Below are 25,394 nucleotides of genomic sequence, written 5' to 3'. Positions count from 1 at the left end.
TGCACATTCACCAGAGCCTGGGCTTCATCCATCCATCATGTGAACAGGTCCCCACTCAGAAGCATCTCCCGGTGAGAAATTTCCCATCCACGCTGGGAACATTAGTAGCCTGGCAGAGCTATGCAAACAAAAAACAAGCCATTTAGCCCAAACTATATGAAGTGTAGAAGCAATACCCTGGGATATATTTTCAGTTATTGCCCAAACCTTTTTTAACCCACATGTCTAGGATTTCTTCTATTTGTGTGACATTCTAGAAGAGGCAAAACAGTGGGAATAGAGGAGAGATGGTAGTTGCCAGGACTGGGGTGGGGGACGGTGTGATTCGCGGCAGGCAACAAGAGATTTTGGTGTGAGAGAGCTGTTCTCTGTTGACTGTGGGCTTTTTAGTCCAAGTGCACTGGGCAGGGTCCAGGCAGAAAGCAGATGGCATGTGAGTTTCCCGAAGGGCCTTTTACCCCGGCGACGGCAGGACGGAATGTGCAACCAGTAGAAGGGAAAGCGTTTCTCTCTCCTAGGTCTGAAGGGGCAAGAGAGGAAGGAGTTAGTGAGAGGAGCAAGAAGGGTGGCTGAGGGAGGGAGCCACCCAAGAGCAGATAAGGCCTTCAGCAGGAGTGTGGCCAGAGCCACGCTCAGCCCAGCAGTGAGGGGCCGGGGGGGCGGTAACCAGCCTGCTCTCTCCTCTTGCCGTCCAGTCTCCTGCTGCCGCCCCCCACTGGCCAGCCCGTCTGACAGCCAGAGGCACGGGGGGCCGGTTGAAGCAGGTCACCAGGATGCTGTGGAGAGGGGAGGAGGGCAGAGAGTGGATCTGGACGGACATGTCCGGCACTGGCCATTCTCAGGCTCAGCAGTCTTGGAGGGATGAAAACCCTGGTCCTTTGTAGAGATGAAAGCCTTGTGTCCCCAGGCAGGAGCTGCTCAAAGTCCCCACATGAAATCTAGGATGTCAGCTCTATGAAATATCCACAGCTGCGTACGAGATGCCAGGGGCTATATGGATTTGCACACGTGAATGCCATCATCACCTGATTACATTTGCAATAATCTGGTCAGTTTCTAATACCCAAGTATTAGTAGTTTTTGCATGGGTGGCCAGGTGATTTCAATGGGAAGGTTATAGAAGTCAATCCTTTTCCCACCCCTCATCTGTACACGTTGCCGGCGGCACAAGTGTCTACACTCACCCCACAGAAGTGGTATTCCTTTTTGCTCTCTTATGAAGGGTGGGGTCTCCTCCTTGCCCTTTCCTACCGTCACAGGCCTTATTCCATGGAGAGCAAAACCAGTGTGAGGATTCTGCAGTGACTAAGAACACTCACTCCAATTATATTTTCTGAACCTGGAGGAGCAACCATGGGATGACTCGATGCTATTACTGGACCCACTGCAAAGTGGACTTGAGCTCCATCTCGTTGCTGTTCATTTGCCCAGTTGTGTCCAACTCTCTGCGACTCCATGGACTGCAGTACACCAGGCTGCCCTGTCCACTATCTCCCAGAGTTTGCTCAATCTCGTGTCCATTGAGTCTGCTCCATCTACCACCTCCATGCGGACCTACACACCATTCTGGCCCTTTGGTTCTTCAGAGATTATCATTAGTCTGGAGCCACTATCTAATAATCCTGAATGTGAAAAACAAATTTGTGTTTCTTCTCACTTACCCAGAGGTGGAGTCACATGCTGCTATAAGACCCCCACCTGGCTTCATGGGATCGGAAAGATAGACTGGGAATAACAATGGACTCCCAGCATCAGAATCCAGAGGGATAGGGGCCTGAGGAAATAAGCGGAGCCCCTGGGGCATTTTTAAAGTCTTGTTGAATTTGTTTCAATGTTGCTTCTGTTTTATGTTTTGGTTTTCTGGCCCTGAGGCATGCGGGATCTTAGCAAACCCATACCCCCTGCATTGGAAAGTGAAGTCTCAACCACTAAACTGCCAGGGAAGTCCCCGGAGGCATTTTTAAGAATTAAAAAACCCAGAAATATCCACCCTTGTGACTTTGGTTAATAATGGTTACTCGTGATTAGCAAAATTATCAGCTGACTCTGTTTTTTGAAAATTACGTTTATTCATGTTGATTACAAAAACTGTATAGGCTCAAACTAGAAAATAGAATAACTGATAAAAAAAATTACCCATAATTGTAATAGCCAAAGATGGCCACTATTAATATTTTGGTCTATTTCTTTGCAGAATTTTTATGTGTGTGCATGTACACACACTCCATACATGCTTAACATAGTTGATGCCGTATGAAAAATAAATTATGTTCTGTTTTCTTACAGATTACATCAGGAGGATTTTTTATGTTGTTAAAAAAAAAAACCTTTGAAATTAGATTAATTTTTAACAGCTGCCTGATGTTTTGTCAGCCATTGAGTCAAAGGTTTTGAATGCTTCCAAGGTTTACATTCAGTTTTGCTAAGATGCCTTTCAGAAAGACGTTGATTTATTCTCGGGAGTGAGGTTCGTGAGAGTGCTTTTCGCCAGCATTTAACATTGCTGTCTTTAAATACTTGCTAATTTCATAGGTGAAAGAACAGTGCCTTGTTGTTATTTTGATTTGTATGACCTTGATTGCTGTTGAGTTTGCATGTTTTTCATGTTTAACAGTTATATGTTCTTCCTTCATGAACAACTGTTTGCTCAGGTCCTTTGACCATTTCCTGTGTTTTAAAAATATTTTTGTCCCAGTACAAGTCATATAAAGTTCTTTCTCAAGTGTATAGTTTAATGGGCTCCCCTGGTGGCTCATATGGTTAAGAACCTGCCTGCAATGTGGGGACCTGGGTTCGATCCCTGGGTTGGGGAGATCCCCTGGAGAAGGGAATGGCAATCCACTCCAGTATTTTTGACCAGAGAATCCCATGGACAGAGAAGCCTGGCAGGCTACAGTCCATGGGGACACAATGAGTCGGACACGGCTGAGTGACTAAGACACGTAGTTTAATGAGTTTTGGCAACTGTGTGTATTTAGTAACCACTCCCTTAGTAAATGTATGGAACGCTTCCATCACCCTGCATTTCTGCTCCTGCACTTTGAAAGCAGTCCCTCCTCTGACCTCTCGGCCCCAGGACCACTGGTCTGCTCTCTGTAGAGCTGCTTTCTGTAGCTCTCTGTGAGCTGTCTGCTCACTGTCACTATAGTTTGACTGTTTCTCGGCGTTCTTACAAATGGGATATGTGGTCCTTTGTGTTTGACTACTTTTTTTTCACTTTCCAAGTTTTAAGATTCATCCATGTTGCTGCACATCTAAATGTTCCACTCATTGTTATTGCTAAGTAGCATCCTGTAGTATTTCCCAATTTGTTGGGAAATATCCCATAGATATTCCCCAATTTGCCTATCTACTCACCCATTGATAGACATCTGGTTTGTTTTCAGTTTGGGGACATTGTAAAAAACGTTGCTATGAACATTCACATACAGGTCTTGTTTTGTGTGGACATGTTTTTATTTCTCTTGAGTAAAATACTTAGTAGTAAAATTGCTGGATTGTATGATGAGTGTGGGCTTTCTAGGTAGCTCAGTGGTTAAGAATCCACCTATGAATACAGGAGACTCAGGTTCAAACCATGGGTGGAGAAGATCCCCTGGAGAAGGAAATGGCAATCCACTCCAGTTTTTTTTGCCTAGGAAATCCCATGGACTGAAGAGCCTGGCAGGCTACAGTTCACGGGATCAGAAATCAGTGGGATACAACTTAGTGACTAAACAGCAATAACAGTGGTGAGTGTATCTTTAAATTTGTAAGACACTGTCAAACCACTTTCCAAAGTCACTGTATCAGTTTGTAGTTCCACCAGCAGTATGTAAGAAAGCCAGATGCTTCACTTTCCCACCAAAGCTTGGTCCTGCCGGTCTTCCTAATTTTAGCCATTCTAGTTTTCGTAGAGTTATTTCTATTTTTCACTCTCATTTTTTCTGATGACTAGTGACTTTGAGGCTCTCTTCATGTGATTTTTGGCCATTTGTGTATCTTCTTTTGTTAAGTGGATGTGCAAATCATTTGTCCGTTTTTACAGGGTTGTTCCTTTCCTGTTACTGATTTGTGCATGCGCGGTTGCTCTGGTGTCGCCTGCACTGGTCGGTGTATTCCTCACCACTTGTGCTGTTCTTTATGTGTTCTGGATATTAGCTCTTTGTCAGATACATATTTTTCAAATATTTTCGTTCAGTATGGCTTGCTTTTTCATTTTTTTAACTTGGTCTTTTGAAGTACAAAAGTATTTTTGTTTTGATGAAGTTCATTTTATCCATTAAAAACTTTATGGGTAATTTTTGTGGAGCTCATTTTCAGAAATCTTTGCCTAACCCAATAGCACAAGGATTTTATCTTACCTTATCTTTTCTTTTAGAAGTTTAATAATTTTAGCTCCTACATAGGTCCATTTTTAGTTAATTTTTACGTATGGTGTGAGGTAAGGGTCAAGGTTCATTCTGTTCCTGCACAAATATTCATTTGTTGAAAAGGTGATCATTTCCCTAATGAATTACTTTTCACCTTATCAAAAATTAATTGTCCACATACATCTCAGTATGTTCCTGGACTCTGTCCTCTTCTAGAAGTTATAAGAATACATCTTAAAACAGCACCAGCTGTTGTCTTGATTAATGTAGCTAAATTGTTAAGTCTTGAAATTAGGTTGTGTAAGTCCTCTATACTTATTCTTTCAAAATTGTTTGACTGTTCAAGGTTCTTTGCCTTCCATTCAGCTTGTCAATATGTTTTTTTAAAAAAGAAAGAAAGCAAGTTTGCTAAGATTTTGTGAGTACATTGGGGAGATCTGCCATTTTTCTGAGTACATTGGGAAGATTTTTTCACTTTAATAATATTCAGTTTTCCATTCCATGAGCATGGTACATCTTTCTGTGTATTTAGGTCTTAAATTTCCTTAGGCAAGATTTTGTTGTTTACAGTGTTCAGATATTGCACATATTATGTTGTATGTATTCCTAGGTACTTTTATTTTTTGATGCTAATGTAAATGGATTTAAATTTTTTTCATTTTCTCATTATTCATGGCTAATACTAACAAATACAATTGATTTTTTTTTTGTTATTGACTTACAATACTTTGACCTTACTAAATTTACTGGTTAATTTGTTCTAATACTTTTATTGTGGATGTCTTAGTGTTTTATAAATAGACGGTCATTGTGCCTCTAAGTAAAGGCAAGCTTGCATCTTCCTTTGCAATCTGTATGCCTTCTTTTTTTCTTTCTTGCCATATATTACTAGGTAGGGTATGACAATAAAGACATTAAGTACAATGCTGAGCAAAAGTGGTGGGATTAGACACCCTTGCCTTATTTCTGACCTTAGATAGAAACCATTCCATCGTAAACTGTAGTGATGTTAGCCATGGGTTTCTTGTAGATGCCCTTGATTTGGTTAAGGGATTTCCTTTCTATTCCTATTTTGCTGAATTTTTAAAACCGTGTATACTGATTTTTGTCAAATGTTTTCCTGCATCTATTCTGATGATCATGTACTTCTCCATTATTCCACTAATATTGTGAAGTACATTGATTGATTTTCAGATGGTAAGCCAATTTTGCATCCTGGGATTAAACCCCACTTAGCCAAGATAGATTATCCCGTTGATATATTGTTCGATTTTATTTGCTAACATTCATTAAACATTTTTTGGTACCTCTTTTCCATGAGTGATAATTTGTCTAAAGATGCCTTTTCTTATGAATTTGTTTTGCGGGGGTGACACTGGCCTGGGACTGTGTTGGGGTCTGTTTCCTTCTGCTCTGCTTTCTGACTGGCGCTGCTCCTCCTCCTGCTGCTACCGTCACTGTTACTGCTGCTGCTAGCGCTCCAGTTTTCCTTAAATGCTTGGTGGAGCTCATCTGAAAAGCCATTTAGGCTTCAAGTTTTCTTTAGGGGAATGTTTGCATTACAAATTCCATTTAAAAAATTAATATAGAGCTATTCAAGTTTTCTGTTTCTCCTTGGGTCATTTTTGGTAATTTGTGTTTTTCAATAAATGTCATTTCACCTTAGCTATTTCTGATGCTCTTTTTATTCCTTTCTGAGGAGCCAGGGTCTCTGTCCACTATCACTTTTGCTCAGCCTGAAGACCTTCCTTTGTTGAGGAGTGTGTGTGCTGGTTCCAAATTGGGAAAGAAGTACAGCAAGGCCGTATACTGTCACCCTGCTTATTTAGCTTGTATGCAGAGTACATCATGTGAAAAGCCAGGCTGGATGAAGCGCAAGCTGGAATCAAGATTGCTGGGAGAAATATTAATAACCTGAGATATGAAGGTAACGCCACTCTTAATGATAGAAAGTGAAGAACTAAAGAGCCTCTTGATGAAAGTGAAAGAGGAGCGTGAAAAGTTGGCTTAAAACTCAACATTCAAAAAACTAAGATCATGGCATCTGGTCCCATCACTTCACAGCAAATAGATGGGGAAACAATGGAAACACTGAGAGGCTATTTTTTTGAGCTCCAAAATCACTGAAGATGGTGACTGCAGCCATGAAATTAAAAGACTTTGCTTCTTGGAAGAAAAGCTATGACCAACCTAGACAGCATATTAAAAAGTGGAGATAATACTTTGCCAACAAAGGTCTGTCTAGTCAAAGCTATGGTTTTTCCAGTAGTCATGTATGGATGTGAGAGTTGGACTATAAAGAAAGTTGAGCGCCGAATAATTGATACTTTTGAACTGTGGTATTGGAGAAGACTCTTAAGAGTCCCTTGGGCTACAAGGATATCTAACCAGTCCATCCTAAAGGAAATCACTCCTGAATATTCATTGGAAGGACTGACGCTGAAGCTGAAACTCCAATACTTTGGCCACCTGATGTGAAGAACTGACTCATTGAAAAAGACCCTGATGCTGGGAAAGATTGAAGGCGGGAGAAGAAGGGGATGACAGAGGATGAGATGGTTGGATGGCATCACCGACTCAATGGACATGAGTTTGAGTAGGCTCTAGGAGTTGGTGATGGACAGGGAAGCCTGGCATGCTGCAGTCCATGGGGTTGCAAAGAGTTGGACATGACTGAGTGACTCAACTATGTGTACTAAAGATGGATTCCCTTAGGTTTCTTTTATTTAGAGAAGTCTTTATTTCTCCTGCAGTTTTGAATATTTTCTTAGACTGAAAACTCTGTGTGACCATTCTTTCTTTCAGCACTTTATCATCATGTTCCACTCCTTTTGGTCTCCATTGTTCTGAATGAGAAGTCATCTGTTAAGCTGTTGTCCTCTCGTATGTAATGACCTTCTTGTTGCACTGACTTTCAGCTTTGTGACTGTGATGTGCCTTTTGGCCTGCCATTTCTCGTGCACCTACTGTTTAGTGTTTGTTGAGCATCTTAAATCTGTAAAGGTATATGTTAATCAAGTTTTTGGGGAAATTTTGGTTCTTATATTCTCAAGGTTTTTTTTTCCTACCCTATTCTCTCTTTTCCTTCTGTGACTGCAATTACATGTATGTAAGACAGTCTTATGTCTTTGAAGCTTTTTTCATTTTATAAATATATGTGTATTCTGTGTTTGTTCTATTTGGTGGTTTTGGTTGATTTGAATTTATATTCACTCCTTTTCCCTTCTGTCCTCTCCATTATTTTGTTAATTCCATCAAGTGATTTTTTAAAAAATTTCAGGTAGTATTTTCATCATTCTAGAATTTCTGCCTAATTCTTTTTATTATATCCAGTTCTCTGTGAGATTTCCTATCTTTTGACTCCTTTGGGGCATGTTTTCATTTATATCATTGATGATGCTTATAATCATTGCTTTAAAAATTCTTGTCTGATAACACCACCATTTGGGTTATTTGGGATTCCTCTCAATTGGCTTTATTTTTCTCCTTACTAATGTTTCATTTTCCTGGTTTTTCATATTCCTACAATTTTAGATTCTATCTTAGAAAGTTTGTTAAGTCATGGAAACTCTAACTTCTGTCATAATTATTTTTCAATGGGTATTGTTTCTTTTGTTTTGGTAGGCACTTATCTTAGTTGAACTCAGACCACATATTCTGTTTCTTGGGTGGCAGTTCTGACTTTAATTCAGACCTTCTGTGTTTAGCTACAGTTTTTAGTAGGTCCTGATCACATGAGATTCAGAAACCAGTCAGAAATGTGGTGAGATAGAATTTGGGGATCCCTCTCTGGCTCCTTTCCCAGGATTTCTCTTTCTCTCTAGGTTTGTAGTTTATCTGGGCTTATTAATCTTCTAGTTTTCTAAGCTATAAAGACCACTTTTTTTCCCCCTACTGGTGCCTTTGCTACCCTCATGTTACAGTGCCTTGGCCTGGGTTAGATGCACTGACAATATTCTTACAACTCCCCTCTTCTCAGCATAGGTTTCCCACCAGAGTCCGCTCTTTAGTCCCTCTTGTGCGGCATGCTTAGCTGCTCAGTTCCCTTGACTCTTTGCAACCTCATGGACTCCAGGCTTCTCTGTCCATGGGATTCTCCAGGCAAGAATACTGGAGTGGGTAGTCATTCCTTTCCAGGAGCTGAACCCTGGTCTCCTGCATTGCAGGCAGATGCTTTACCAGCTGAGCCACCAGAGAAACCCCTGCAGTGCTTTTAGGTAGCTGCTCTTGGTATTACACTCAGAGTTCATTATGATTATCTCTAAGAGGATTGGTCCAGAAGGATCTTAGTCCACCATTACTGGAAGAAGTCAAGTTAATATTTTCATATTAATTTGTAAAGCACTTTATGTTTTAAGAATATTAACAATTTGTTATGCATCATCATGAAAAATGACTTTGTAAGTCTATTGTTTGGTTCAAACTTTTAATATTTCTGATATACAGAAATTTATTATTTTGATGTAATTAAATAAGTTTGTGATTTCTTCTTTTAAGTTTTGTTCAAAAATCCATTGTCATTCAAATATCAGATAAATATACACCTAGATTTTTTTCTTTTTTCCAAAGGTCCTAGTTTTTATGTTTAATTTTTTTATATCTTTTGAGTTTATTTTTCTGTACTATATAGAGTGATATTTTTCCCAAAGAGCAAGGTAATTTCCTAAACATAATATATGCAGCTGATCATATTTTTAATAGTAGTCACAATGTTTCCAATATAGAAAGTTAATTTTTAACCTTTTAATTTTCACCTTTAAATTTAAGGTGAAAATATATAGCATTAGCAAACTGTAAATAGTGCTTGAAGTCTGGAAAAGAAAGTTTGTGAAAATATATAGCATTAGCAAACTGTAAATAGTGCTTGAAGTCTGGAAAAGAAAGTTTGAGTAGGAAAGATGAAACTTTGTTTTGTATGTTAATAGCAAGGCATTAAACCTCTGTGACAATCTACTTATTGTACACCTGATGAAATCACTTAGTCAATCGCTGTCTTTCTCATGACCACATACATGGTGCTAATAGCAGAAGTAATAACCAATCAAGCATTAGCTGGTATAATTGTAATCATAATTGAAGTGCTATGCAAGTGTTAGCTGCTGAGGATGCTAATACTTAGGTGGTGATAAATGCAATAAAGGATAGAGACATGCTGCTGCAGGACAAACAGCCCTGCCTAGGGAAATAAGAGGAGGCTTCCTTGAGAGAGTGATGATTAAGTTGAGGCTTGCGAGAGGAGTAGAACTAACTACCCAAAGTGTGGGAGGTAGTGAGGGGGAATGTGGCAGTTAGCAAAGGCAGTAGCAAGGTTAAGGAACCTGTGGCAAGAAAGAGCACAAGCATTTTGAGGAATCTAAGGTCCGGCATGGCCGGAGCTGAGAGCAAGGGGCAGCATGGTACAGGATAAAGACGGAGGTGTGAATAGGGTCAACTGTGCAGACTGTGCTTACTAAAGAACTGTAAGTTTTGTCCTAAGAGCAATGAGGAGTCATGGAAAGATTTTAAGCAAAAGAGTGATCATATTTGCATTTCAAGAACAGCAGGCTGATTAAAGTGTGAAATTATTTCAGTGGAAGGCAACAATAGGTACAAGGAGACCAATGAGATTATTGCAAAGATTCAAGTGAGAAACGATGGTCATTTGGCACGATACGTGGATGTATGGATGGATGGACAGTTGGGTGGATGGGTGCAAATGTAAACCTCAGTTGAGTTGGCAGCACTACAGTCTTGTGTGTGTGTGTGTGTGTGTGTGTGTGTGTGTGTGTGTGCGCGCGCGCGCGCGCTAAATCACTCAGTCGTGTCCAACTCTGCAACCCTGTGGACTGCAGCCTGCCGGCTCTTCCCTCTAAGGGATTCTCCAGGCAAGAATACTGGAGTGGGTTGCCGTGCCCTCCTCCAGGGGATCTTCCCAACTCAGGGACTGAACCTTTGTTTCTGACATCTATCTGCATTGGCAGCAGGCTCTTTACCACTAGTACCACTTGGGAAGCCCACTACAGCCTTAAAGCAACTTAATTTTGTTTCCCACTGTCCCTTTAAATTTCCTCAGTTGGATTAGTTCTTTTGGCCCCCGGATGAAAAGTATGAGCAGACTTTGATTTTTCTGGTTTGTCTCGAATCACACGAAGAGCCCCAGCTTACTAGTTGCAATAGTTAGTCGCATATCATGGTCAAAGCTGTAGACCTGATGTAAATGTGAATCGCGTTCCCGGCCCAGTCGGGGCCTGCTGGGGCACAAATGGACTCTTCCCCTCTGTCCGCTGTGCACTTCTCTTCCTTCCCCATATTGCAAACTTGGGTTCTGACTCCTCCAGGGTGGGAGTGCCCAGAGGAAGGAGAGAAAAAAAGGGGAGCAGGAATGTTTGTACTGAACTGGCTCTGCTGTGAGCTGGAGACGGCGTTCTCTGGGCCTACCCAGTGTCTCTCTGCAGGCGTCTCCTTTCAGGAGAGTTTCTGCTGGGTCTCTGGGTTCCACACTGGGCTCTCACATCTGCAGCTCTTTGATGAAGGCAAATGCGTCTCCATCTCAGCTGATCACTTCCTTCTTCCCTCCTCAGCCCCTGGGAGCCTAGAAATAGAGAAGGAAAGCCTCCCTTTACTAAGATCTGTTCATTCTCCCAAGTGGCCTTCTTGGGCAGGACCCGATGACCCCGTGTATCTGTGTGTGCACGCGCACGCTTGCTGCCCCGAGAGTGGCCCAGGTCGGATCCACAGGAGATCCTCTGCCTTATTTCCCTGACGACTCTGAGAGTGAGCCAGCCGTCTGGCCAACACCCACTCTGCCGCCGCCATTTTCGGTCGACGGCTGAGCAGCTCGTCTCCCGTATACATGATTTCTGTTCTCTGAAACACAGGACCCTGCATGGCAGGAGCGCCCAAGTAGAACACTTCTTCCCACAAGGCTTGAGATGTGGGTACACATTGTCCATCCTGCGTAATGCTGGGCTTGGGACTCTCAGACATATCTAAAGCTTTTCACCCTAGATTTTCTCTCTTATTCCTCTATTTTCTGGACCTAGAACATGAACATCTTGGGGCTTTTATTCTGCCTAGCATGCCAGTTGAGCTCTTCAAATAATGAATTTGAAAGAATTATTTCAGGAGCATTAGAATTTTTATCAAATACCTTAGTTTCTCCCTTCAATGTATGCTACATGGAGATGTACAGTCAGTTTGTTTTTTCCTTGCTTTTAAAAAACCAATTTGCAGTATTATTTTACTAAATTATTTTGTTTACCTTATATACAAAATTTCATATGAATTCACTGCTGCCATTTTAGTTCAGTAGTAAGCACTTAATCCATGCAGTGTTACAGAATTTAAAATACTATCTTTGTTTTTTCTAATCCAGATTTGGACTTAAAACCACCACTAAAGTCAATTGGAAGCAATTTTTAACATCATTTTATGAACCTCAATATGAAGCTAGCAATAAAGCTCCCTTGATGAAAAGAAATAGGTATGTAAAAGAAAAAAAAAAAAAAACTAAGCTAAAGTTTGGTTACACATATCATAATATGCAAAAGGTTAGAGAATATTCAAATTACTTTTTCTTCATTTATTGAATGACAAATTAGTCTTCATTGAATAATTACAGACTTTTACATAATAATGTATAGCTTACAAATTATTTTCCATATATTTTTCTTATTTAAAATTACCTTAAACTGTAAGGTGGGTATAATTATCACTCCAACTTCTAGATGCAAAATAAGACATTAAGGGAGTCTGCACTAGATCATAGGCTTAATGAGTCATGGAGGCGGAATGGGAGCCTAAATGTCCTCAGTGCAGACACCCACCCCGCCAACATCAGTCTCTGAGCACTAAGTGTCTTCTTGTAGAATTGGGTATAAACATGTAATTCTTAAGTGTTATATGGAAAAGAATAATGTATGCTAACTTGTTTTCCAGCTGCACCTGCCTGGTGCATATACTGTGGATTATCTGCCTTGAGTGCCATTATTTTCATTTTCATGCTAATGTCTATTATAACTTGAGATTTCCGTTATCACATAAATCGTGGTGGGGCCCCGAAACATAAAACAATACTTAACGGTATGACATTTTAGCATTTAGACTTTCACTCTAAGAACTGTTTTATGTTGATGTACACACTGTATTGATCACCCTATATGAATCTTAAGGAAAGAAAAAACAGCCTTTATAACCTCAGCACATTCATTGAAAGCACTACACTCCATCGTAAAGTGAAGTATACCACAGAGTTAATTCCCATTTCACTAGGTCCAATCCCTGTCTCAGGGTTTATAAATATTTAATGAACTGCCCTGGTCCCCAGCCTTCCAGGTATTCAGAGCCCCTCGCCCCTCACACCCCAACCCCCAACAATACATGCAGTTCTATGAGTTCGTTTCTTAAGTAAAGTTACTTCTATTTCTTTATAGTTTTCTTGTCCCACAGTGCCTTGTTCAGGACTGTACAAATTAACCTGTGAACTTTATTTACTTTAAAAGAGTAGTTCTCAACTGGGGAGCGTCTTGGCCCCCCAGGAGACGTTTCGCAACGTCATGGGACATGTTTGGTTGTCCCAGCTGGGGCAGGGGTGCTACCACTCTCCACTGGATGCAGCCGGGAGATGCTGCTAAACATCCCTCAGTGCAGAGCATGGGACCTCCACCCCACTCTCCCCTCCTACCCTGGCAACAAAGAACTGTCCAGCCCCAGCGTCAGTGGTACTGTGGTAGATAAAACTGGTGCAAACATACCCAGTTCATGCCAGTGTTTGTGGTCTTCAGAAAAGCCAGTTTCCAAGTCGCGTGAAGAACTCAGACCCAGCATTCTGCTACTTCCTATGTTCTGTAAAAGTGGTGGCAGGGCTGTGTGTGTTTACATGTTCTTGCACAGCTGGAAAAAGCTAAGACGGCTGTATAGATGCAGCAGTGAAGTCCCCTAAATGATCTGAGAAATGTTCAGAGCCAGTCTGACTCACCGCCATTCTTTATTTCGTGGGACATGTCAAACCGTGAACCCTGAAAAGGGAGGCTGGTGAGTGTATGTTGCCAGGAGGGTCTTCAGCCTCCGCTGTGATCAGAATCCCCGGTGAAGCTGGCTCTGATCCCCCCAGTGGATGATCATGGGCCTCCAAGCGTACATGCAGGCTGCTGGCCCTGACCTCGGGGGATGAAAGCAAGAGGCAAGTAAGGGAGGTGGGTCTGATAATAGAGGTGGTCACGGCCACTGTCAGCAGTGAGGGACACTTGTGAAGGTCGACGTCGTCACTGTTTCAAAACTGGAAACGTGTGTCCTCGGCGATGTGGGCAAGTGCCCCCACAGGGAGGTGCTGGTCTCAGCAGTGATCTCAACACTAATCAGTTTGGTCTCAACTGTGATCGCAGCATCTTTTTTTGAGACCAAAGGCCTTAACTGGCCAGACGGCTGGCCACAACTAGCCGGCAAGGGAAGGGGAGAGTGATGGGGCTGTAAGACTAATTGATGCCTGTGGGAACTGCGTGCAAGCTGGCTCCCTCATTAGGTACCACGTTGACTGAGTGACAGATGGGCCCACATGAGCACGTGACACTTTTTGGAAGAAGAGCCATCCAGAAATAAAGCGTTAGTATAGATGTTGTTAGGGTGATTTTTTTTTTTTTTGCATTAAGAACAAAGGTCAAGAACATAACCTTATTCCCGTCTTTCTCTTAATTTTGTAGCATCAACTCTAGAAATCAGGTTCACAAGGAAAACATTATCACGAAGTTATTTAGACATGAAGATCACTATACATCGTTGAAGAAAGCACTGCTGATCATCAACTCTGTAAGATTTTGAAACTCTGGTGAAAAACTCACTGTTGCGAGGAAGGCTAACACTCGACAGGACCAATAAAAAACTGTATACTCATTCATTTATCACTCAACAAATATTTTTGAGCTCCCATTATATGCTATGGGCTTCTCTGGTGGCTCATTGGTAAATAATCCGCCTGCAATGCAGGAGAGGCAGGTTTGATTCCTGGGTGGGGAAGATTCTCTGGAGAAGGAAATGACAACCCACTCTAGTATTATTGCCTGGGAAATCCCATGGACAGAAGAGCCTGGTGGGCTAGAGTCTACAGGCTTCCAAGAGTTGGACAGAACTTAGCGACTAAACCACCACCACCATTATATGCTGGCACTTACTCAGTGCTTAGGGACGCAAAGCCTGACCTCAAGAGCTGGGTCTGTTTGGGAAGATAGGGGACATAAAGTTTATTGCAGTGTAGTGAGATGAATGCCAGGGGATGAGAACAGCATGTGTCAAGATTAAGAATGAAGTGACTCATCACCATTAGCTGTATAATCAAGGACTAACCCTGACCTGTTGAACTTTCCTCTCATCCCCACCCTAGAGTTTTTGGGCTCATAACCAACTTGTAGCCCTTAATAGGAACATTTTCTTACTCCCAAAATAGTCTGTTTAGTTGCTTAACTGTCCTGCAAAGGGAGGCTTGTTCATGATTTTGCTTTAAACATTAGCTCCTGTCCCACTTTCACATTCATTTTAGAACGCAGCGTTTGGATGCTTTTGGTTCAGAGCCACGTCTCACAAGTTAGTTATTTACTGAGCACATCCAGTTACCGAATCTCTAGTAAATAACCAGGAGTGCAATGAACTACTTTGCCTCAGGGTCAAACACAGAAGGGGACTCCCCTGGGCTCTGGGTTCCCCTGGCCAAGCCATCCACCCAGGGACAGCTCTGTCCGTCTAGAATGCCTCCGCACAGCGTGGATTCCGAGCTCTGGGTTTTGCTTTGTCCGGGGGAGATGTTCTAGCTGGTGTGCCAGGCACAGTTCATCTTCACACCTACTGACCTGTTCTCTGAGACCGGCCAGGGTTAGGGAACCCATTCTATGTGCAGGCTCTGCCTTCAGTGATTTTTGTGGTATCCACTCACTTCAGCCTCTCGACACCTCTGTCAGGCAGACACTGTCGTTACCGTCACTCGATCCTTTCTGTTTCACCCTCATTTGCTGAGGAAAGGAGGCTGGGGGTGAGTGCCTGGCCCGGGGCTCCCCCTGCTAGCGGTGGGGCTGAGATTGGAACCAGCTGCCTCCCAAGCTGGCACACTTCCGCCCTGCACTGAGCCACCCGCAAGCGTGCTGACCCGGCCACCACTTTAAGATGAACGAAGGCTCCCGTGTGTTCACCCGCCTCAGCTTTTATTAGTATATTGAAGAAGTAATTTAATTAAAAATGGTGGAATCTTCACCTCCGCTAATGGAGGGCTGTAATAATGCTTACTGAGCCAAATCTCAGCGACTTAACAGTCCCTGATGTACCTCTGGACAAACAGCTGATGGATGCACACCGGAGAAGGTGGGGAATTGAGTGTCTGCCCTGTGCCAGACCGAACCCACAGGTGAATGAGGTGAAGTCCCCACTGCCGACAAGTTCACCCTCCAGAGTATCGCAGGAGACCGCAGCCATCACCTGCCGAGAGCCGCAGAGGTGGGGTTTCTGATGGGGACCCCCCCCACCCCACACCTGCCAATTATTTGCCTGGGTCTTGGTCACATTCTGGGACCTGGTAGGAGAAGGAGAGCAGAGGGGAAGAGCCAGCAGTGGGCACGGAATGGCATTTGGCCACAGAGGATGGCCCTGGGAAGCAGGGCCCACTCCTGCCGTAGAGAAGGATGCAGAATTTTTTAGAAGACAGGCTTTCGATCTGCTCCAAGTCACACCCCCTGTGGAGCTGTGTGTGCTGCCTGAGTATGCCGCCCCCAAGCCGAGTGGACCCCCTCACGCCACTGACTTTCATTTAAGTCAGGTGTGGCTCATGTGCTAGCACCCGGAAACAGTTTGTACCCTGCCTATTCATGTACTTCATTCTTGGTGTTGTTATCTGCAGCTCACATGATTTTATGAGTAGAACGTCCCAAAGAACCTTCAAAAGAATATTAGAATTCATCATAGAATCATTGGATTGTATCACTGGATACAGGGTCAATATACAAATATCAGTAATATTTCTATAAACTGCAATAAGCAATTGGAAAAAGAAGTTTTAAAGGATTATTGCTAATAAACCTTTAAAAAAGAAAACCCAAATACCTAGAAATACATCTAACCAAAAATGTGCAAATCCTCTGTGTTTACGACTTCAAAGATTGCTTATTCACAAAGCCGCCTGCTACAAGCTCAGGGTACATAGAAGGAAGACATGCTTCTCAGCTCATTCTCTGAGGCCGATGTTACTCTGATACCAAACCCAGAAGAAGAGATCACAAGAAAAACCACAGACCAATATCCTTCATGAATATAGTTGCAAAAATTCTCAAAAATATTAGCAAACTGCACTCAGCAACATGTAAAAAGGATTAAATGTTTATGGCCACATGAGGTTCATCCCAGGATGGCAAGGTTGGTTTAACTTCTAAAAGATCAATTACCATAATACACAATATTAATAGAAACAAAGGACAGATCTGTATGACCATAAATGCAGAAAAAAAAATTTGAAAAATTCAACGCTTATTCATGATAACAGCTTTCAACCAACTAGGAATAGCAGGGAAATTCCCTAACCTGATAAATGGCCTTTATGATAAACCCAAAGCTAACAGCATAATTGGGCTTCCCTGATGACTAGTAAAAGATTTGCCTGCCAATGCAGGTTTGATCCCTGGGTAGGAAAGATCCCCCTGGAGAAGGAAATAGCAACCTACTCCAGTATTCTTGCCTGGGAAATCCCATGGACAGAGGAACCTGGCAGGCTATAGTCCATGGGATTGCAAAAGAGTCTGTCACAATTTAGTGACTAAATCAATAACAGCACAGTTAATGACAAAAGACTGAATACTCCCCCTGAAATCAGGCTGCTGCTGCTAAGTCCCTTCAGTCGTGTCCGACTCTGTGCGACCCCATAGACGGCAGTCCACCAGTCTACCCCGTCCCTGGGATTCTCCCAGGCAAGGACACTGGAGTGGGTTGCCATTTCCTTCTTCAATGCATGAAAGTGAAAAGTGAAAGTGAAGTCACTCAGTCATGTCCAACTCTTCATGACCCCATGGACTGCAGCCTACCAGGCTCCTCCATCCATGGGATTTTCCAGGCAAGAGTACTGGAGTGGGTTGCCATTGCCTTCTCTGCCCAAAATCAGGAAAAACACAATAATGTCAGCTCTAGCTGCTCCTTTCCAACATTATACTGAAGTTCTAGACAATGTAATTAGGGAAGAAAAGAAGTAAAAGGCATACACATTGGGAAGAAAGAAAAGACTGTCTTTAATCACAGACCACTTGATCTTGTAATAGAAAATTCTAAGGAATGGGCTTACATACAAACTGCTAGAACTAATAAATGAATTCATCAAGGTTACAGGATACAAGCTCCACGCACAAAAATCGGTTCAGTTCAGCTTCTCAGTCGAGTCTGACTCTGCGATCCCATGAATCGCAGCATGCCAGGCCTCCTTGTCCATCACCAACTCCCGGAGTCTACCCAAACCCACGTCCATCGAGTTGGTGATGCCATCCAACCATCTCATCCTCTGTCGTCTCCTTCTCCTCCTGCCCCTGATCCCTCCCTGCATCAGGGTTTTTCCAATGAGTCAGCTCTTCGCATGAGGTAGCCAAAGTATTGGAGTGTCAGCTCCAACATCAGTCCTTCCAATGAACACCCAGGACTGATCTCCTTTAGGATGGACTGGTTGGATCTTCTTGCTGTCCAAGGGACTCTCAAGAGTCTTCTCCAACACCACATTTCAAAAGCATCAGTTCTTTGGCACTCAACTTTCTTTATAGTCCAACTCTCACATCCATACATGACTACTGGAAAAACCATAGCCTTGACTAGACAGACCTTTGTTGGCAAAGTAATGTCTCTGCTTTTAAATATACTATCCAGGTTGGTTATAACTTTCCTTCCAAGGAGTAAGCGTCTTTTAATTTCATGGCTGCAATCACCATCTGCAGTGATTTGGGAGCCCAGAAAAATAAAGTCTGACACTGTTTCTGTTTCCCCATCTATTTCCCATGAAGTGATGGGACCAGATGCCATGATCTTAGTTTTCTGAATGTTGAGCTTTAAGGCAACTTTTTCACTCTCCTCCTTCACTTTCATCAAGAGGCTTTTTAGTTCTTCTTCACTTTTTGCCATAAGGGTGGTGTCATCTGCATATCTGAGGTTATTGTTATTTCTCCTGGCAATCTTGATTCAAGCTTGTGCTTCATCCAGCCCAGCGTTTCTCATGATGGACTCTGCATGTAAGTTAAATAAGCAGAGTGACCATATACAGCCTTGACGTACTCCTTTTCCTATTTGGAACCAGTCTGTTGTTCCATATCCAGTTCTAACTGTTGCTTCCTGACCTGTATACAGGTTTTTCAAGAGACAGGTCAGATGGTCTGATATTCCCATCTCTTTAAGAATTTTCCACAGTTTATTGTGATCCACACAGTCAAAGCTTTGGCATAGTCAACAAAAATCGGTTATATTTCCATAAACTAGCAATGAACAATCTGAAAATAAACTTCAGTAAGCAGTTCCATTCACAGCAGCAGAAAGGAATAACAAACGTAGAAGTAAATTTAACAAAAGAAGGCCAGGTTTGTGTACTGAAAATTATAAAACATGGTAAAAAGGAAAAGAAGATGTAAATAAGTGAAGAGACATTTAATATTCATGGATTAGAATACTCAATATTATTAAGATGGCAGTTCTCTCCAGATTGATCTGTTAATTCAATGAAAGCCCATCAAAATTCCAGCTGGCTTTTTTTTTTTTTTTTCAAAAATTGTAAATCTGATTTTAAAATTCATTTGGAAATGCAAAGGTTGCAGAATAGCCAAAGCAATTTTGGAAACAAAGAGTGAAGTTAGAGAACTTAGGGTGGGATGTTTCAAGAGAACAGCATCGAAACATGTATATTATCTAGGGTGAATCAGATCACCAGCCCAGGTTGGATGCATGAGAACTTAAACTTCCAGATTTTGAATCATAGGAAAAAGTTACAGTAATAAAGACAGTGTGGTATGGGCATGGGATAGACATTGATCAATGGAACATAATTGAGGGTGTGGAAATAAACCCTCACATTGATGGTCAATTAGTTTTCAACCAATTCAGCAGGTGAAAAGAGTAATCTTTTCAACAAATGGTGCTGAGACAATTGGGTATGCCAACAAAGATCATATAGTCAAAGTCATGGTTTTCCAGTAGTCATGAACAGATGTGAGAGTTGGACGATAAATAAAGCTGAGCACCAAAGAACTGATGCTTTCAAATTGTGGTGCTGGAGAAGAACTCTTGAGAGTCCCTTGAACTGCAAGGAGATCAAATCAGTCAATCCTAAAGGAAATCAACCCTGAATACTCATTGGCAGGACTGATGCTGAAGCTGAAGTTCTAATACTTTGGCTACCTGATGCAAAGAGCCAACTCTTGGAAAACACCCTGATGCTGGGAAAGATTGAGAGCAGGAGAATAAGGGGTTGACAGAAGATGAGACGATTGGATGACATCACTGACTCAATGGACATGAGTTTGAGCAAACTCCAGGAGATAGCGAAGGACAGGGAAGCCTGGAATGCTGCAGTCCATGGGGTCACAAAGACTTGGTCATGTCTTAGTGACTGAACAATGCAAAAAGATGAAGTTAGACCTTTTCTTTACATTATATACAGAAATTAACTGAAAATGGACCATAAACCTAAATATAAGAGCTAAAGCAGTAAAAGTCTTAGAAGGAGACAGATGTGTAATTCTTTGTGACCTTGTGTTAGGCAAAGATCTTTTTAGATTTGATACTAAAAGCATGATCCATAAAACAACAAAATGTATAAATTGGACTAATTTAGAATTAAAAGCTTTTATGCTTCAGAAGATAGCAATAAGGAGGTGAAAAGACAAACCACAAACTAGGAGAAAACGCATGCAAATTCTTTTCTGGTAAAGGCCTTATATCTAGAATATATGAGAACTCTTAGAATTCAATAAGAAGACTACCCAATTTTTTAAATGGGCAAGATTTTAATAGACATTTCACCAAAGAATATACAGGAATACCCAGCTAACACAGGAAGAGGAGCTCAACATTGTTAGTATCAGGGAAATGCAAATGGGCAGTGACCACATCACACCCCCTGGAGTGGCTACTATCAGAAAGACAGATAACAGTAAGTGCTGCTGATACGGTGGAGATGGCGCTTATACACCCGTGGTGGGATCATTCAATGGTACAGCTGCTACAGAAAACAACAGAGTCATTTCTTAACAATTTAAAACAAATTTACCACATGACCCAGGAATTCCACTCCTAGATTCATCTGCCCAGGAGAGATAAAAACACATGTCCACACAAAGCCTTGTGTGCAAGAGTCCACAGTAACATTATTCCTCATTTCCAAACAGGAAACGGTCCAAATGTTCATCAACTTACGATAATACAAAATGTGCCATATCATACAATGGAATAGTAGTAACAGGAATAAAAAGGAACAAAATACTGATCCTTGCACCATCATGAATGAGCCTCACAAACATTATACCTGTTGAAAGAAGGCAGATGGAAGGTGCATACAGATACAAATGTTGTACAATTCTATTTACGTGAAATATCCAGAAAAAAAGCAAATATATATAGAGATAGAAACTAGATTAGTCCCTTAGGATAGGGTAGAAATGGAGAGTGAGCACAAATGGGCACAAGGTTTCTTTGGGGGTGATGAAAATACTCGAAGTAGAGAGTGAAAAGTGTTGATTATTGAAAATCATAAATATTAGTTGTCAACGATTCCTACTTGGACATTAAACAATGGTCAGTGCCCCACCAAAAAGTGCCCTGAACATACCCTCTAAATTACTTATTTTCTCCAAGAAAACCTTCTGTCCTTTTCAAGTTTTGGACCCTAAATTTGTAGTTGACATTCATACACTGCTGTATCACTTAATAAGTCTTTGGTCACATTAATATTCACAATATCTTTTATGAAGAGATGGGGTCCTTTATTTCCCCTGCCTTTCCAGTAAATAGTTTCTCTCAATTTTGATATTCAATTTACTTATTGGTAATTTTTTATTCTGGGAGAAGAAGTTTGCCTCCCAGTATTTTGCTCATAGCATGCTTTCTTTATGGTGTGTGGCTGAAATTTTTCTCGCTAAGTAATTGTCCATTTATGTAATTGACGAGGTTGGTGGTAGCGCAAACAAGCATCATTAATATTCTTAGTAAATTGGCAAATTGTCATTGAATTTCCAGGAAGGCCTATGCCCAGTGTGGCTGAGCTGCTGGGTCCTCAGGTGGGTTAGGGCAGGAAAAGCTGTTTGGCCTCTGAGACCACCAGCATTCAGCCTGTCCCGGGGAGAGGGTCCGCCTCTTTCTTGCCACATCTTGACAAAGAACATCGTGGCAACGGCACTGGCAAAATTCTAGATTCTCTCCCCCGACTGCTCTCGACACGTGGGTTATACAGTGAGCATCGGTTGAGGTCCTTGTATTTCAAATCACACTTTTATTTGGCCCCAAATCTTGACTTTTTAAGTGCTGCCATTACATGTCATGCTTTTCCTTCCTTTTTTCCTTTTTTAAAAAAAATCCCTTGTAATATTTTCATGCTCAGAAACCTGACAGACATATAACAGGGCAAGAACTGCAACATATTCTAAATTGCATGGTTGTAAAAATAAGTGATTCAGAATTCAAAGAACTAATGCGAATACTTGACCCTGGGTGCACCGGATGTGTCAACATCAGCAAGCTTATTGGGCTAATTGAAGAGAACCCTAAGGTGAGTTTTGCCACAACTTCACATTTGCTTTCTTTTTACGGCAGGAAACTTCAGTGTTGTTAGTGAAATAAGAGATGCAGGTGAAATGCGGTTTAAATAACTGAATGCACATTTTCCACCAGAGTTAATTTTCATTTTAAGTAAGAGTTGTGTTTAAAAGTTGTTTGATTTTAACTTCTAGTTTCTAAACCTGGATTCAATCCCTGGGTTGGGAAGATCCCCTGAAGAAGGGAAAGGCTACCCACTCCAGTATTCTGGGCTGGAGAATTCCATGGACTACAGTCCATGGGGTCGCAAAGAGTCAGACACAACTGAGCAGCTTTCACTTTTCTAAATCTCACTGACGGATGAACTTTGACATTTCCAAAAACCTTTCCTTGAATGGCAGCACATGATACACTAGATATGACTCCTTTTCACAGCATTTCAATAGCACTGCTAGAACCTGCCTGCCCATGCAGGAGATGTTAGAGATGCAGTTTTAATCCCTGGGACGGGAAGATCCCCCTGGAGGAGGGCATGGCAACCCACTCCAGTATTCTTGCCTGGAGAATCCCATGGACAGAGGAGCCTGGCGGGCTACAGTCCATGGAGTCGCAAAGAGTCAGACTTGACTGAAGCAACTTAGCATGCATGCATTTGCAATGAAACAAAACACAACAGCTGCTTATTGCCTCTAGTGGCAAACACTTTTGGTATTTATTTCTTTTAGTTGAAAAGTTGATAGTTTTGTTACTGTTAATCCTTCTATAACTTTAATAGCTATTTAGTATTTTAAAATTTTAAGAACTTTGAAAAAATCAGATTAGTTTCGGATAATGCATGCCGTAGACATTAGCAGAGTCTCATTGAAATGTTTGTTAAAGATTTCTTTTTACCAGGTATAGGTTAGCTTTTAGTTTAAATATTATGGTTTGTGTGCATTCATGGTAAGTTGCTTCAATTGTATCTGACTCTTTGGGAACCCACGGACTCCTGTGACCACCAGCCTCCTTTGTCCATGGGATTCTCCAGGCAAGAACACCGGAGTGGGTTGCCATGCCCTCCTCCAGGGTATCTTCCTGACCCAGGGATCAAACCCATGTCTCTTACATCTCCTGCATTGGCAGGCGGGTTCTTTACTACTGGTGCCACCTGAGAAGCCCAGCTTGTGCACTGGGTCCTTCTTGAGCTGTTTCAGAGTGAGTCCCAGAGTCCTTTCACTTGCAGAAACAGAGAACTGCAGCTTCTCCAGAGCTCCCCGGTGGGACAGAGACTGTGCGGGCTTTTGTGCATCATCGCCTCTGCCCATCACCACAACTCTGCACATTTCTGTTTTCAGTTGCTCAGTCATCTACGAGTCTTTTTGACCCCATGGACTGCAGCATGCCAGGCTTCCCTGTCCCTTACCATCTCTTGGAGCTTGCTCAAACTCATGTCCATTCAATTAGTGATGCCATCCAACCATCTCATCCTCTGTTGCCTCCTTCTCTTCCTGTCCTCAATCCTTCCCAGCATCAGGGTCTTTTCCAATGAGTTGGCTCTTCCCATCAGGTGGTCAAAGTATTGGGACTTCAGCTTTAGCATCAGTCCTTCTGATGACTATTCAGGGGTGATTTCTTTTAGGATTGACTGCACATAGCTATCCTTTTTCCTTTTTCTTTTTTAATCAATCCATTTTTTTTTCTTTAAAAACAAAACTGTAGACATGTGAGAGTATGTTTTCCACGTGGCCAGCAGCATAGTCTCTGCCTGCTCTAGATCAGACCCTGTCTGCCTCCAGGCTTCCAGCCCTCTAATGACTGTAGGCTTGTGGATGAAGCAGAACGTCCCAACGTGGTTGATGAGGTGCCTCGTGATCCAGCCTGGCCGCCTCTCACAGGGTCTCCTCGCCATCACACTGCCAGGTCCTCGGGCTCCCCAGGCTCCCTCCACCAACCTCAGCACCGCAGCTCCTGCCAGGATCCCCTTCCCACTCCTTTGTCCGGGGCCCTTCAGTAGGTCTCAGCCTTCCCAGCAATCCCCCAGACCCCTCTGACGAAGCCAACCTTGCAGTCATCAACCTCACACACCTGTACCGGCCATGGGGTCACGTTTGTGTCATGATGTTGTCGTGCCTCTAGGAAGGCGGAGACTTCTCTGTTTTCACTGCCAGCGGTACCCTCAAGCATAGTCCAGTGCTAGGCATCCTCACAAAGCAGTGTGTTGAGTGAATGTTAATATAAACAAATGGATTCGAAACATTGGAACACAGAGATATGCAAATAGAAGAAAATTAAGATCACTGCTAATTCTGTCATGGAGGAATTGTGTTACATTTTTACTCACCCTTGCATGTTCTTCCAAACCTTTATACCTTTATATACACACACACTATTTTTTGCAGCTTTATTGAGATATAATTGATATATAAAAGTACACAATTTAATGTACAGTATACAATTTGATGAGCTGGATATATGTATTTATATATATTTTCATATATGATACCTATTTTATTTTAAAATGAGATAGGTAATTAGTGACTTTTAAATTTATCATCAGTTAACATGTTGTTAACCCTCAGTGTCAGTAAAAATTCTGCTATGTAATATTAAAAGATACAGAGTATTCCCCTTTGTTATAATCTAGGTGTTCATTATTTAATTTCTAGGTGATGGATTTTTTTCATGTTTGTTGTACTTTTTAAAATAAGCACAAACTGAATGTTGTTATCCTCGTTTCCAGATGGGGGCTGGGGGGCAGACACACCTGCTCAAGGTCTAAACTATCGGCTAATCAGGGACAAAACTGACAGCTCAAAGTCCATCTGCCTGCTAAGCTCCCACTGCCTTTATGAGTGATTTGTATTTATACACATTTCTCTTTCCCAATCAGCTGCACAAAATACCCGCCTATAAAGACACCAAGGTGCCTCTCTTCCTGGCTTGGGATTCAGTAAGTAGCGCTATCCTATGTGGCCCCAGGGTGCTACCTCCCACCCCAGGTCACAAACATGCCACTTGGTAAACAAAACTTGTTTTTTCCTGGTAGGTGGAAGAAATTATTCATGACTCGATTGCTAAGAATATATCAGCTTTCTGTAATATGCTGCGGTCATATGACCTCGGAGACACAGGACTCATTGGGCGAAATAATTTCAAGAAAATAATGCGCATATTCTGCCCATTTTTAACAACTGAACATTTAGTAAAGTAAGTTTTCAGGTAACAGAATTAGTTCATGTCACGTTTTCCTTAAAGTCTGTTTGATAATTCTAAACCTTTCTCTACATGTTTTCTGCCATGTTAGCAGGTAGTATTTGTAATAGCTTCTAATTATTGAGCCTGTAC

General features: G+C 42.0%; 1 protein-coding gene across 4 annotated transcripts in view; it reads left to right on the top strand.

The window, feature by feature from the left end:
- The window catches only part of EFCAB6 (EF-hand calcium binding domain 6), a 241,475-nt gene that overhangs the window by 95,265 nt on the left and 120,816 nt on the right, over positions 1-25,394 (top strand). For all 4 annotated transcript variants that reach the window (XM_070453475.1, XM_070453474.1, XM_070453473.1 and 1 more), the window contains 5 exons: positions 11,707-11,814; positions 14,030-14,135; positions 21,916-22,083; positions 24,940-24,999; positions 25,096-25,256. In XM_070453475.1, coding sequence (XP_070309576.1) covers positions 11,707-11,814; positions 14,030-14,135; positions 21,916-22,083; positions 24,940-24,999; positions 25,096-25,256 — 603 coding nt within the window. The remainder of the gene's footprint in view (positions 1-11,706; positions 11,815-14,029; positions 14,136-21,915; positions 22,084-24,939; positions 25,000-25,095; positions 25,257-25,394) is intronic.

This window comes from Odocoileus virginianus, chromosome 23 (assembly GCF_023699985.2).
Source record: "Odocoileus virginianus isolate 20LAN1187 ecotype Illinois chromosome 23, Ovbor_1.2, whole genome shotgun sequence".
Lineage (NCBI taxonomy): Eukaryota > Metazoa > Chordata > Mammalia > Artiodactyla > Cervidae > Odocoileus > Odocoileus virginianus.
This window is presented reverse-complemented; position numbering and strand designations above follow the sequence as displayed.